At 30.9% G+C, this 16300-nt stretch overlaps 1 protein-coding gene across 1 annotated transcript; it reads right to left on the reverse strand.

Annotated features, from left to right (window-relative positions):
• Positions 1-615: 615 nt before the first annotated feature.
• ARP8 (actin-related protein 8) lies at positions 616-8647 on the reverse strand. The gene is made up of 12 exons (XM_028072549.2): positions 8181-8647; positions 7173-7258; positions 7006-7076; positions 6743-6810; positions 6039-6100; positions 5104-5201; positions 4679-4760; positions 4288-4430; positions 2651-2799; positions 1420-1553; positions 1181-1299; positions 616-1048 (listed from the first exon to the last, which is right to left on the reverse strand). Exons 1-12 carry the CDS (start codon positions 8537-8539, stop codon positions 971-973), a joined length of 1449 nt encoding a protein of 482 aa, XP_027928350.2. The 5' UTR covers positions 8540-8647; the 3' UTR covers positions 616-970.
• Positions 8648-16300: the final 7653 nt, after the last annotated feature.

Below are 16300 nucleotides of genomic sequence, written 5' to 3' on the forward strand. Positions count from 1 at the left end.
AAACTTTGACTCTTGTAATATAATTGATCTAGAGTTTAACCATTGAATTTTAAACCGGAATTTAAAGAAAGTTCTGAAATATTTATTTGAACGTTACATAATTTCTGATAAACAATTTTCCATCTTCTACCGGTTTATCATCTATTTTTGCTTTGTTTATTACATAAAAACACATATTTTTTTACCAATTTTTTTTTAGTTTTTAATTTAAAATACTTATGTTATGAATGATAATTTATAAAAATTTACTACCAATTATTTTAGAAAATATTTTACACAAATTTTATAAAAGATACTTCCAAATTTTATAAATTTATAAAAAATAATTATTTACGAAAAAATTATCTGTTAATTAAAATTCATAGGAAAATAATAAAAAATATCTTTTCTTATAAATCTTTTTAACAAATTTAAAAAATCTTACAAAATATGAAAAATTCTAATATTGGTTTAAGTGTTCATTTCATTGCATATAAAACATGTATTAATAAAGAACTGCATATTTAATAGTTTCTCTTAAATTATCCTTATTTTTTGTGCATAGAATGTTTTCGGTGCATAAAAAGTCGCCATGATTATAGACCGAAACAGATAAAATAATCAAACTCAGAGAAATTGCAAGTTGAGGAGCAATTCATCTCAGAAATTTATGTCATTCTTAAAGGGTACATCTCACTTCAACAATAAACGTGAGAGGGAGATCCAGAAATACATTCCAATCTTGCAGCATTTTTTCAACTTACAGCAAAACTCTCATGTTGTGGTTTTGCTCTTCAACTACAACAGTTTCTTGACACTTGCAGTGTAGCCATCAACCTTATTACATTATTCTTAACAGGCTAAATATTAATTAAAGGCTTCTTATCAACGAGGAAAACATAGTATTTGTACATGCTAGAGCAGTTGCTAGAATTCTGATCTTCTGTTCTTAGAGGGAATAATTGATAAAATAAATTATATATCAAGATAATCACCATATGAGGCTGAGTCTAGGCTTCTGACGGAACTGCTTTTTTGTAACACACCAATGACCAGGAAAGGTGCTCAACTGTACACAATTCAGACACAGTTAGCCTTGAATCAAAGACCTCTTTATTTACCACATTGATTATAAACTAAAATATCTCTGCTATCAAGTAAACCAAATTTGTATGTTTATCTCAGGTAGTACATAACTCACATTGCCAATAATCTTAGCTCCAAACCATGGCGTATCAGCACCATATGGAGGAGGTATGACTCTAATTCCATTGAACATGTAGGGAGGAAGTAAGGTATGGAGTTCCTTCTCTACCCTCTCTGTACCAAAATGGTTTCAAAAGTAGCATAGTTAGAAGAATGTCATACACCAGAAGAGGTGTTTAGATCCATTTCATGCAAATAAGATGTTCCAATAGAAAGAAAACAAAAATCATTTACCAGCCAAACCAGGTAGGCATGCAGTGCCCCCTGATAAAACTATAGTCTTGTACCAATCATTGTCACCTGGTAAATCTGCAAAATGGCAATGTTTCACACAAAGAGCTATTGCTTGGTGCAGACCCATGGCTTGCCTAAACCAACAAGTGAGAACAACATAAGCTTCAGGAAATATATAGAACTCAACTAACAAAAAGAAAGAATCTATATTCTAAGTTGTAACACATATTATGTCCCATAACATGACATGCAGTGTAGTTAGATTTGCATATCATTTGGTTACAAAATCTTCCAAGTCTAACACACAATGCCAACTGGTCCCCTCAAACTTTAGACAAAGATTTCTGAGTTGCACATCTACTGGCCTGACAAAAAATAGATGTATTATATTTTTCCTCCTAGTCTTCTCTTGAATATCTTCTATGTTACCTTCACTTTTTGGATTATTGCTAGACAAATTTTTTTTCCTTTTTCTCAAATTACATAAGATTTCTTGATATCTTATGGTCATTCTTCATTCATTTTCTATCATACCAATTAAGTATCAAATTGTGATTTATTCTCATGAGTTTACCATGGATCAACTAGGAGAAATTTACCCCATTCATCTTAAATTAGACAGCCCTTATGAAATGCAACTTGAAAAGGTTAAAGCAGTTCGAGTATGAAAGTAAACAGAATGGAATTTAACTTAGCCTAAATACACGATTTCAATTTCATCCCGCAAAAGCTGGTAGAAGATGCAATTTAGTGCATGCTTTAAAGATGACAGAAATCGGTAACATCAACCTAAGAAAAAAAATATTTTTACTCAATCAAAATAGCCATTAATTGAAATCTGATTAATAGTTGGGAAAATAAAACAAATAGGCAAAGCCCGTCCATAAGAAGAGGTATCAAATAAAGACTTTACAAAGTCATGCCAATCATTTTCATTTTAACAAAACTTCCTCCTGATTCTTGTGCTTTTGAGTCTACCTGTTAAAAAGGATAGTTTAATTATTAATGTTATTATTATTATTGACAAATTAACCTATATAATGCAAATGGGGAACCCTAAGTTTGTTGGGGGTAGGAGTAAAAAAAGGAAAAGAATTTTATTTATTTTCAAGTTAAATGCACTTTTGCAAACAATCCATCCCAATAGACGATGATATGATATCACAATGATTGAAGTAAATATGCGTGATTAATCTGTCATAGCTGTATGGCAATAAATAGAAAAACTTACACTCCAGCAAAATGAGGCTTGAATAAGACCTCTGCTGTCTGAAACCTCTCTTTTGAGAGGGTAAACCATCCTTCTCCTGCAGCCTCATATGATGCGTTTGTATCCTTTAATAGCTCAGCTTCATAATCAAGTGCAACATAGCATAGCTTCTGTCTCCATGCAAATAAAAAATTACCAAACAATTTCTGTGAACATTTAAGTAAAAGATATCTGCAATACCAATCATTCCCATTCCCACCACACTTCAGTGAAAAAGGGAAAAAAAAGTAAAAGATATAAAATCATATAAAGACAATTAGAAAGATATAAAAGAGGGATTTGTTCAAACAGTAATATCCTGTGTTACTCTCAGATGAATCTTTTTTTCCCAGGCATAACTCATGGCATCTCTCAGCTGAGAATCAAGAAACAATCCTTCAAGATACAGATATTACATTTAAAGGACTGACTTCTGGCGATGAATAATATTCCACACATTTAAAGATTAGCATGTTTTCTTATTTACCAAGTAATGCCAAGATTTCATTCAATTACTGAACCACCACAACCGAGTGCTTTCCACCTCCAGTCTTAGTTCAAGTAGCTGATCTCACCACATGGTTTCAAGGCTACGTTATGAACTGGCTATTTCAAAAATTATTTAAGGTATTGGGTGAAGACACACGAATGTTTTTTTCTATTATATTTCTGACTTTACCCTTCATGCAAGAATCCTTCAGACTTGAAGCATGGGCAATAAACAGATCTACCAACCTTTACTCCTTTACTTATCTGTCATTTATTATTTAATAATGTGCTCTAGGTTGATTCTTGCTAGAAGTTAGAAACATAAGACATAAGAAATATCTGAAGATAATATCTTGGAATATTTTAGAGTATCTCTGATGATCTCTTAGGATTTATTCTTCTTTTATATTTTGATTTGTTTCCTCATTTAATTAGGATATTCCCAATTATAGGAATAACTTATTGTGTGATTTATACAAATCTGCCTCTGTAATTAAGGCCATTAGAGGCCAGAATGACTCTCTTTTTCTTTGTGTTTATACAGGGAAAAGTTTTCATGAGGATTCTGATTAATTTCAGCAAACTCCAACAACAATTAATAAAAGCAAGTTCAATAACGCAAAGTTAAACCTAACCTTTTCTCATTATCATTAGATAGAAAAATCTTCCTCTGGCTGAAGGAGACCAGAGGCTATGTCTTCTCTTAAACGACCAAGTTCTTAGAGCTTCCCATCATCTAATATTTTAACTACTTAATAAGTATCTTTCTAAAAGCTGGCAAAATAAATAAATATTAGGCAGCTAATACCAGGAAACAAGACTCATTATAGGGCAGTTTTTAGAGAACAAATGGTGGGAGAGAGAAAAAAAGAGATGACTAAAACATTGTATCTTTTTGAATATAATGAGTTAAGCTTATAAAAATGTCAAATATTTTGAATTCCAAAATCTAATCCAATTTGAGAAAGCCAGAAGTAAATGTGATAAGTGGATTGCATTTCATAAGTAATGGAGGGTCCTGTACTGTCCTCTAAGATGTGCTGTCGTAGCACACTTGACCTGATTGACATCGTAGAATAAATCTCCACCACACTGTAAATATTTCAGAGCACAAAGATGAATATCAGTACCTCTTTCAGTGTGCGAACAGTATACAAAGATTGAAAAGTTAAGTTGTTCAACTGCATCTTCTCCCTGAGAAATCCTGTAAGCTTCAGTGCTCCCAGCCCCACAACTTCCACACCCACCTTGCGCATTACTTTACCATTTAAAACTGTGAAAAGATAATAGGTCACAATTGCAACAGAAGGAAAAGTAGAAAAATGTTCATTAGCTTCTAACATACAAAATACTGTTTGTGTATCAGAACAAAGTGGTGAGATTTAAGCATTATGAGTCTTTCCCAAGTCCCATTTGCATTTCAAGAACAATTAATTTAATGCAAAAGAATTGTTGCTAAGCATAAATAAATTAAGAATTATATTAAGACAGAAAGGTAAGAGAAAAAGAAACAGAGCATACTTGGAACAATAGAAGTGACTTGAAAACCTATATTAACAACTATTCCAGAAGTTCGTTTTGCAGCGTACAGAGCTAGAGTGGCCTACATTTTACAACATAGATGGTAAATACACATGAAAAAAACTAGAAACACACATAATTCATTAGGTAAAAAACCATGCACTAATAGACAATGATTTCAATATTTGTAAACAAGGTTCTATTCTCCCAGGTTTAAACTCGTAAGCTGGCAGAATAACAATTCTACTGCAAGTAATCAAGTGCTTTGCGCTCTCACTTTCTTGCAACTTCAGCAGAAAAACTGAATACCTAGAAGATGACGGTCAAATCCTAATTTACAAGTGACTCAATATACTTGATGGAAAAACATATATTAAATGTAAAATAACATGTCAAACAAACAAGGAAGTATAAACATGAATTACCTGGTTGACAGCACAAACAGCAGGAACATTCATGTCAAACAAAGATGCGTAGATTGCCTCTTTAAGCTGTTGTCTTGAAGCTTTTGCAGATTGAGTATCTGGAATGAGGAAATAGATTAACATTGTACAGCTGAACATCATATTTTAAGAAAAACTATGTATTATTTGTTGAAATTATAGGAGTGGAAATGGCATGTCAAGACTGTGTTCAAGACAATGATTGTGGCCTCGTGTCTAGAACAGAATGAACACTGCTTCTGAGATATAGAACAAGTTCCCATCGATGCAATGCCTACCATAGGAAAAAAATCACAGAGGATCCCGAACAATGAATAACCACAGATTACCACCACAAAGAACAGCAAGTAACAGAACAAACAAGTCAAGCTTGATGAATGGAGAGAGGATGTCAGAATTGAGCACTGAACACAGAAAAGTGCAGTACATAGAATCCTAAGAGACATGGGAAGGTAGAAAACAAGGCACGTGACAGGGTGAGCTACACATGCTCACAAGATAGGGTGCCTGTTAAGGCACATGACAAAGCCCCAAGTGACAACCTCATAGGGGCAGTTGGTCAAACATTTGAGACAGTTTGTGCCCTCAGCTTGATGGTTTATATCTTAGACTATGGATTGGAGACCAATTACCCAGCCCTGACAATGATAGAACTGTAACAGAACATTCCAGTAAAATAGTTCCAAACTTTAGGGAATACCACAGTGAATCGTGTCAGGTCAAGTCACAAAATGATGGGTGTTTCTCTGATGCAGACAAACCAACGAACAACTATGTACAATAAAAGAAATAAAATAGATGACACATGAATTTAAAACTGAACTATTGTAACAATTGCGTTAAAATTCTTATAGAACTCATTCTCATTTTTCTTTTATTTTGTCAACCACTTGAATATATCACAAAATGAAACTGACCTTCATAATGACATATTGGTACCGAAACAATAACTGGTTGTTTATTTGGTTTCACCTGCATCCTGCCAGCAACATAAAACATGTGTAAATTAGAAACAAAGCTTTTCTGAAGTGCTTTAGTGAGAATCACCATTCAATTGAATGATCTATTTATATTTGATCCCAATTGGAGTACAAGACTAGATATGCCAAAGGCTTGAGGCAAAACAATCCTCAGGCTCTTTATTTACATTAATCAGAAAGGAATACAAATAAGAGAAGAATCCCTTGATAGTAGGGATGATAGAATCTTACATTGAATGTAAAGATAAAACAGTAACAAGGCAATGGTACTAATAACTGAAATAAGGAAAAAAGGAACAATTCTCAACAATATTCATAAGTATTACAAACATAACCATTGCCAATTACATTTTACAACAGATTGAACCTGGAAATACAAAGAATGTAGGCTATTTGGGAAGAGGAACATCATTGAAAATTCTCTCGTATTTTCAAAAAAGCAATGCCTTAATTCACGATAAGTATGAATATTTCTCTATTGATAAAATTTAAATAATCATTAAAACTACTGCCCTCTCAACAGAGTGATTGCTCTGGTACAATACAATTCATCTAATATGTACATTCTAAAGTGCAATGCATGAGACCAATACGGATTTACTTCACTTGAAAGATTATTAAGTGTTAACTGTAACCAATACCTGTTATAAATAGTTGCAAAAAAATGTCGAAGCCTAGTATACATTGGAGACTCAATGTTACCAAACTCCTGCCCATCAAAGAGGAAAGAAAATATGCAGCCAAGTAAGAATAAACTGAAAAACACAGAACGCAATGCCTAGTATCTCCATAAGTGTTTTCTTCTATTTCTAGGTTAGACCAAAGTCGAAATGAGAATAAGGTAAACTGGCAACAACGTGCAAGCAAGCCTCAGTTAGTGCTAGTTTACAATTAAAATCATTACCAAAAATGTTGCTGATCGACCAGATGGACATTCGTATTTGCTCCAGCCAAATTTGCAGTAGCCAGAACCACCTACAGAGATTGATGGACAAAAATAAAAGTAAGAGAAAATATAATCATCACGAATAAGAGAAACATAAGCTCACAGTTCAAAACTGCTAGACTGACCATCAATAATAATAGAACCAGGAACTTGTGCTCTCTGGCCATAAATATGCTTGAATGATAGCTGGGGCCAGTGACCAACGTATGCTCTGCAATTTAGGGAAAACCATTTAAAATCACAAAATATCAATCACTTTCACTTATAAGATCTATAAAAGCATAGGACATCAATCACATGCACAACCCATCAAATTGAGCACAAAATACAATACCAATTACATGCCACCAAATTCAGCTCACAACACAACCCACCAAATCACAGAATTTCAATCTCTATGAAGTAGACAATACAGTCCATGAAATTCAATACATCACAATTAGAAGTGCCAAATAAAAATCACTTGCACATCCCGTCAAACAAAACAAAGCACACAACACCATAAACATGAAAACTAACCATTGCTAAAACCACCAATCATCACTAGCGCAACCCATCGTCAAAGCACAAAATGTAAATGAGTATCAACACAAACAATCAAACAAAGCACACAACACCATCATAGCTAAAAGAAACAACAACCATTTTGGACCACCCACCAAAACACAAACTTCAATCACCAACAGCACAATCCATCAAATTCACAAGCAAGACATACCAGGGCACAAAATTTAAATCACTACCCTACAAAACACAAAAATGTCAATCACCAGCAGCACAATCCATAAGATACACAAGTGACCGGTCAAAGCACAAAATTTTAACCTCTAACACACCACCAACCACTAAAACACAAAATTGTAATCTTTATCACCACACAGTCCATCAAACTCACCAGCAGCAAGACCCAACGATCAATCCAAGCGCATGACCCATCACAGCAATAACTTACACAACCCATCAAACCACAATTTTTCAATCACAATCCACCAAATTCACTAGCACCCATCCAAACATAATTCTCCAGAACCACCCATCAAAAAATAATTTTTCATTCACAAACCAGCAAATTACATGACACGAAAATTGAATCCAAGAAAAAGTGAAGAAGGAAGATCGACGGTAGTACTCACGGAAGAGGGTAGCCAGAACTCAAGGTGGTCTCAGCAAAGAAGACAGAATCCCCAGAAGGTTCAGCCTGATGGGTCTGAAGGAAGTATATCCAAAGTCTGTTATCAGACGCAATGGATCTCAAACTCTTGCAAACCACACTTAATTTTGCCACCGCTTTTGGACCCAAAAGCTTCAGAATTTGCATCAAGATGTCACTGGGTAGCTGCTCCAATTCACCCATGTCAGAATGTGCCACTTCAAGTGAAAATCTTGTTGCAGTTGTTGTTGCTGTTGATATGGATGATGATGATGATGATGATGGTGACGAGTCAGATCTCCACAACACCATATCCCAGGCCTTCCTCAGCAGCATCGACATGTTGAGAACAATGAACTGAGCTTACCTACCAATCACACCAACACACCCAATCCTTCTGGTTCTGTTCTGTTTGAATCCTATCCATGGAATTCTAACAAAAAAAACACCATACACATGTTTTTTGTTTTACCATTCTTATTCTTAAATTATTCATTTTTATAAAAAAAATCTATATATCTCTCTAGAGTCTTCTTATCCAACTACATATTTCTTGTCATCATAAATTTTTATGTGGCATTAGCTTTAGATATTCAAATCTAATTTTACTGAAAAATTAGAAAAAAAAATTAATCGGAAACTCAAGTTTGTTTTTTTTTTTTTTAAGTTTTTTTTTTAATTAGACCACTAATTAAAAAACATAAAATACGTCTTTACATACAAATAAGACTTTTCTTAATTTAGAGAATTAAGAAAAGTGGTTTATGTAGTTTATAATAGTAAATTTGTTGATAATTTATAATTTGTACTATCACTTAGATAAGTTTCTAAATGTATTTGTTTAGGAAAAAACAACTGTTTAAATCAGAGAACTTTATCTTATTTTTAATGAAAATATCAAGATTTATTTAGTTATACAAAATTGATTAATAGAAATATGTTTAGTTTTATAGTCTCACTTTTTTTTCGTGTATGTTATTAAAATATGAATTTTAAATTTAAATCAACTTTACATAACCGATTTAAACTGATTTCAAATTTTAAATGTACTTCAAATTGCATAATTTAGAAATGTATTTGGATTACATTATATAATTATGAATTTTAAATTACATAATTTATAAATGTGTTTTAGATTACACAACCCAAAAATGAATTACATGAAAGTCATTTTAGTTCACACCCAAATGCTCCATTCCCAAGTTAATCCATATTAGGCAATAAATAAGAATCATTGCATACATTTTTTTTTAAGTGAAACCAATACACATCATTCATTTTGTGAAGGCTTCTTTATCATTACCACATTAGTCAATCACGTTGGTTATTAAATTTCACAAATAAGATCAACCTTTCATAATTTTAGTCCCATATTTATCGTCCCCTCTTTTCTTCACCATATTTTCTTCCTTAGGTGATTGGTTTGTCTGAGGATTCTAAAGGCAATATGAGATAGGGAATCAAGATTGATTCATGATATGTCAACCACCAACCACACAAGTATCTTGATATTAACCTTTAAGAACCGGACCATTTTCTCTAGATGCGAGTCACGATTCATACCTACTTTGACCATTTTTCTTCCTTTTAATAAAACATCCTTTAAGTTTTTATTTCGATTCCGACCCAAGTTTGTTCGGCAACCATCGTTAGGAACAACTATCATGTTCCCGAAGTATTGTCCACTTTGGAACGTTTGAGCTTCGTCACGGTTTTGTCCTTAAAAGGCGCCTCGAAGAGTGAAGGGAGGTAGGAGTATTTAAATTTCGCTTGACCTCAATTCCTAAGCGATATGAGACTTATTAGGTATATCGAAACAGTTTTCAACAGGTTTGTGGTGTCCTTCTTCAAACGCAATTTTGGGATCTAAATCTGATATATAAATTTATTAGTTTACTTTTGAAATAAAGTAGGTGCATCCATTTTTCAAGCTACCCTCATAACACTTTTAAACTACATGTCAGTAAACTCAAATAATACCTACATCTTTGTCAGAAATTCGATACTTGACTTTAAGATGATGAGTGGAAACCACAACCCCCAACTTATGTAAGGATGGGTGACCCAAACTAACCTTTTATAAAGATGGAACATTTACCACCAAATACATGGTGAACAACGTTTTTGTTAACTCTCTTGTACTGAAAGTTGTTCTTAACTTAGGATATCTTTTTACCTCTACATGATCATTTATGAAACTTGCCTGTACTCCCTAACAAGTTTTAAGTAGTCTTTTGGACTTAAAAAGGCCTACAAAAGTGTCTCAAAACAATCATGGAAGAGCCTCGATGATCAACCAAAACATGATGCACATTCTAATGTATCATGAACATGAATATGACTATTTGATCATCCTCATATGGTATTATATCATACAAGTTCTTAATTGAAAATGTGATAGTTTGGTTCTTCGTTGGTGAAGAATACCTACCCATTACATTCATTATCTCTTAATAATATATTTTTCGGGTCGAACTAGTACACCCACTTCCAACAAATCCTTTAGTAATATTATATTGGCGGATGATACCCACTTTTGTTCGGATGTATCAGTTTGGTACTTGCTTCTAAAAAGGTATCAATTGAGTCTCAACTTTTGAAAAAATGCCTTAATTAGGCCCCTTTTAGAAAAAAAAATTATTAACGGTATTGATATTTAAAATGACTTGCAAAATCGAGTATTGATATTTATAATAAAATTTAGTGATAAAAGTTATAAATAAAGTTAATTGCGTTAAATTTTTTTTTTCCAAAAAGGACCTAATTGAAATACTTTTTCAAAAGTTGAGACTCGATTGACACTTTTTAAAAGCGAGTACCAAACTCACACATATGAACAAAAGTGGGTACCATCTGACTAATTAAACCTAATATTTAAATTCCCCAAGACAAAAGTTTCATGTTCATCATTTGACTAATGGTTCTTCTTGGACTGTCCTTCTTGACCTTTATCAAACTTTTCCTTACTCATTATTTCTTATAAATCGCAAATCTTTCATCTCTCATTCTCTTTGGACACTATTAATAGAGATCCAATCGATGGATCCATTGCCAAAAGATTCACAAACGAGTGTTGTGTTCATTTTATTCGGTGGAAACATGTATATTACGCATATATGGACAAACCAAACAAGAAAGAAACCATAATCGAAACTAACCAATAAACAATGCCAAGAATCATGACTTCATGCATCAAGAAAGGACGATAACGGAGAAAACAAATGATTAAGAACACTTATTGGAATGGCGCTTCAACCAGTGAGCGGAAGATGAGCACTGGTGCAAATGGAAGAGGAAATGGAAGCTTTCAAGCAACTTGGTGGGAAACGAACCAAGATGAGTAACCGGTGGAGTTGCCACGAGAGTTACAAGCCCAAGTAAGACTTAACACATAACACATTCTCTATCTCTCATAATTCAAAAACCTTTCATTCTCACTTTTTCCCAAATCTCTTTTTGTACAATGCAGCCCACTTATTTATAGTAAAAGGTTACGCATGATCTAATAAAAAGAAGCAACTAATCATGTGAACCCTTGTGGAAAACGTGCTGCCAGAAGCAAAAGTTACGTTGTTGTCTGGCACTAGAAACATGTCGTTGGGCGCTGGTGCAAATGGAAGAGGAAATGGAAGCTTTCATGCAACTTGGTGGGAAACGAACCAAGATGAGTGATCGCTGGAGTCGCCAAAAGAGATACAAGCCCAAGTAAGACTTAACACATAACACATTCTCTATCTCTCACAATTCAAAAACATTTCATTCTCACTTTTTCCCAAATCTCTTTTTGTATAATGTAGCCCATTTATTTATAGTAAAAGGTTATGCATGATCTACTAAAAAGAAGCAACTAATCATGTGGACCCATGTGGAAAACGTGCTGCCAGAAGCAAAAGTTACGTTGTTGTCTGGTGCTAGAAACATGTCGCTGGGTGCTAGACCATGCCGCCGGGCTCTCGCCACTACTTTCCAATAATGTGAAAAATGCACAAATTCTCACACTTTTGCTGAATCATGCTCCCGGTAACTCGCCTATCCATCTGAGGTAAATTCGTAGATGATAAATCAGTGCCTATGATCATATCAAATGTCCAATTTAAGACATAACATTTTTTTCTTGTTATAACTATTGACACAATGAAAATCACACTATGCATCACAAAAAGGATCAAGTTGTTTGCATAGTCATACTTGGAATGTCAAAATCCTAGTTGCATGTTCCTCCATCAAAAGTTAACTTTTGACATGGTGAGCAACATTGGATGGAAATTGAAACTACCATGATTACCCTTTTAAGTTCAGTAATGTAGACTGTTTGTTAAAATTTTGGAGTGATGCTTTTGCCAATTGCTTCTCAAGCCTATGTTTTTTTCTCCTTTAACCTTTTGCGAGCAATAACATCCTCAACCTCAACGATATCGGTAAAATTTTTGCATTATACACCATCAGACATTTAATGGACATGAATTGGTTCATTCATGACCTGGATCGAGAATGGCTAGAAGGTGTATTGTTTGGTCTCAAGCTCTAATTTTTTCCTTTTTCCATAAACCACTTGGTGAAGTGTTCATTGAAACTCCTCTTTGTGTTTATGAAGTTGCTCATATTTGTTAAGCTTTCGTTGTCTATCATCTAAAGTCATCCACCATTTGCATGATTTTAGAGTGAAAGTATCATCCTCCTAATGTATTAAGAGTTTGTTTACAACCCCCTCATGGTTGTGTATTTAGTTTTTTAAGAGTTTTTTTATTATGAAGTAGGAACAAGTTTATTTTCCCATGATTGATGTCAAAATGTTCTAGAAAAAAATTTCTCTATTTTAACTCGGAGAGCATTTAGTATGTGTCTTGTTTATTTTTTAACTAATAATGTTAGGGTCTGTGTATATACTCTTAGATAGTTAATAACAACATTTCTCATCCTTTTCATATTTCATCCTTATTCTCAAAGTAAAAAGTTCATTCTCATTTTCGTCCTAAATCCAATCGTTATCAAACTTTTGTCGAATTCTCTCCCATCTACGAAGAAGTACATTGGTACACACGTTCCTACTCTTTTTTTATTATCTAAAATATTAATTAAATATTTTTTACAAAAAATAAAAATAACAGAAAAGAAAATATCATTTTGTAAGTATTCAATTGTTGAAGGATGTAGTTTTTTCTTTTCTCTAATTTAAAATATCAGTAGAAAATCATAATTATATAAAGATTAAATGAGAATTTCATATAGGTCAATAATTATAGAAAAAATAGAAGTATGAGATATAAAACTATGGAGTTTCTAAAAATAAATTAAAATTAAAATTAAAATAAAATTTATATTATCACTTGAACTTCAAATTTCAATTTTTTTTTACAAACATCATATTTTAGATCGAAACAAATTATTGTTAAAAAGTATGTTATGTATTGTGTGATTTTGTTTTAACATCCTCATTTAATAATAAAGCTAAAAATAAATAGAACTTCAAATCATAAAAATGAAAAAGATAAAAAAATACATTATAGAATATTGACTAATCATTTGTGTATTATACTTTAACTTTTCTTTAAAATTATTTTAAAAAAATAAATAATATAGAATTCATATTATTGTTTTAAAATATTGTATTGTATCTTTCTTCAACTAAAAAAATAATTTTAAAATATAAACAATTGTATAAATTTTTTGTTTACATTATTTTAAGAAATGCCCCTTTTTTTATTTTAAATATAAATTTTAAAATAAAATATTTTCAAAATTAAAGTATAGAAACTTTTTCTAAAATTTAATAAAATATGAATAATTTTAAATTCTAAATTTTGTTTCTGGTCTCTATAGTATATTTTAATTTATTTTTTTTATAAAACTTCTTTCCTTCTTCTAAATATTAAAAAAAAAACATTAATGAAGGAGTAATCGTTAGTAATAATAAAATTAAAGTCGACTTTTGTGTAAGGATGACAATTGATTAGGCGGGACTAGTTTCGCTATCTCATACCCATCCTTCTAGAAAAAATTCATTCATATTTTCATCTCCATATTAAAATGCAACGGGTATCAAACTTTTGTTTCATCATCATTCATTCTCATCGGGTAATGGGTATAATCTCGTACCCATACCCGAATCCGTTTTCTTACTACTCCAATATTAATTTTAATTATTTTTTATAAAATAATAAAAAATTAAGGTAAAGAAAACATAATATTATCAAATATTCAATATTAGGAGGATGATTGTTTTTTCCATATCAAAGACTTTGAACTAAATTATAATTATTTATATTTTAAATTAGAATATCCCATAAAATTTTATGAGAACCAAAACATTTATTAAATTTGTAAATATTAATGAAATCTAGTTGATAAATTTTAAAAATATTTTTTAAAATATATAAAAGAAAAAAAAATATTCAAATTAAAATATATTTTAAATGTTTTTTTACTTCAATTTTTTAAATTCTAATGAATATCTTTTATATACACTAATAAAAGTTATAATACATCACTTGATAAATATCACACTAATAAAAGTTATAATACATCACTTGATAAATATGACACAAACAACAAACAATAAACATAATAATAAAAATTTGACATAGATCTTGTATCTTTTGAACTCTAATATATGTTTGATGGTGATAAAAAAAATATTCATAACAATTACATTAAATTTTTATATTGTATTAAATAAAAGTTATACAATTATAGTGAAAAATATTATAGTATGATTGATAATGAGTTAAAAATAAAAAACAATTATATAAAATATATCGAAATAACATTCTACATGATGAAAATAAACAACAAATAAAATATAAAAAATTAACAAATGTGTGTCTTAGAAACAATTTGAGAGACTATTAAAAGAAATCTAAGAAAACTTTTAAAATATTAACATATATACTCAATAATTGAGAAATAACGAAACGAAACTTGTTTTAGTGAAATAAAAGAGTTATTTAAATGAAACAAAAATGAATAATAATAAGTAAATATTTTTTTCTTATATTACCTAGTAAATGAAAAATTTATGCTATTAAACACTTAAATTGAAAGGATTAAACATTTTCATGTGAAAGAAAAATATACAATAAATAAAAATATTAAAAAAGAATAGAAATATTTAAATGTGAGACAATTTTTTTTTATTTGAGATACATCACTTTAACATAATTACATAAATGTTATGATAAGATGAAAAATATATTGGAGATGCAAATGAGTTTCATGATAAACCAAATAATTAGAAGAAATAAAAAATAAAAAGTATATATATAGTTACTTAATTAATTGTGAATATTTTAATAATTTAAACAGTGATGAAGATATAGCGAGGACATATATTAGGAGAGATATGTACATCCCCACATTCCCAATATACCCATACTCATACTAGTCAATGTAGAGATTTTCCGTCAAAACGGGAACGAGTTCGGACAATACATGGACAATTTATTTGTCATCTCTAATGTGGTGTAAATTAATTTTAGTTATTTTATATAAACGACTCCTTTTTAACTTAAGATTTAAAATAATGCATTTTCTTAAATGTTTAAAGAAGTAAATAATTTTGGGTTAAATATGTTTTTCGTCCCTTAACATTAAGTGAATTTTAAAACTAATGCATTTCAAACTTTTGAACCAATTTAGTCATTCATCTTTCGACATACGTGAATTTAATCATTTTAATCAAATTTTGTTATGTTTATTTGACATTTCAACCGCGTTTCATAATAGTATTTGACTTAACATTAAAGTAAGAATGTATCAAACAATATAAACAACTCAACTACAATCTTAAAATGCGTATATAAAACATTAAATAAACCTAACAAAATTTGATTAAAAGAACTAGATTCACGTATTTCGAAAGATGAAAAACTAAATTAGTCTAAAGTTTCAAAATTCAATAAAAGTTAAGGAATATTTAACGCAATAATTTTTATAATATACCTATTATATTAGTTTATATATGTAAAAAAATGTTTTTAGTTCATGTAATTTAATATTTTATTTCATCGTATTAAGATATCAATTATCATATGATTTTTAGTTTTCATATGTGAACTTTATTTTTATTAAACTTGATAATCAAAAGAATATAAACGGAAGTATATA

The sequence above is a fragment of the Vigna unguiculata genome, chromosome 1 (genome assembly GCF_037176805.1).
Source record: "Vigna unguiculata cultivar grain cowpea cultivar isolate G323 ecotype 2 chromosome 1, ASM3717680v1, whole genome shotgun sequence".
In the NCBI taxonomy this organism is placed as follows: domain Eukaryota; kingdom Viridiplantae; phylum Streptophyta; class Magnoliopsida; order Fabales; family Fabaceae; genus Vigna; species Vigna unguiculata.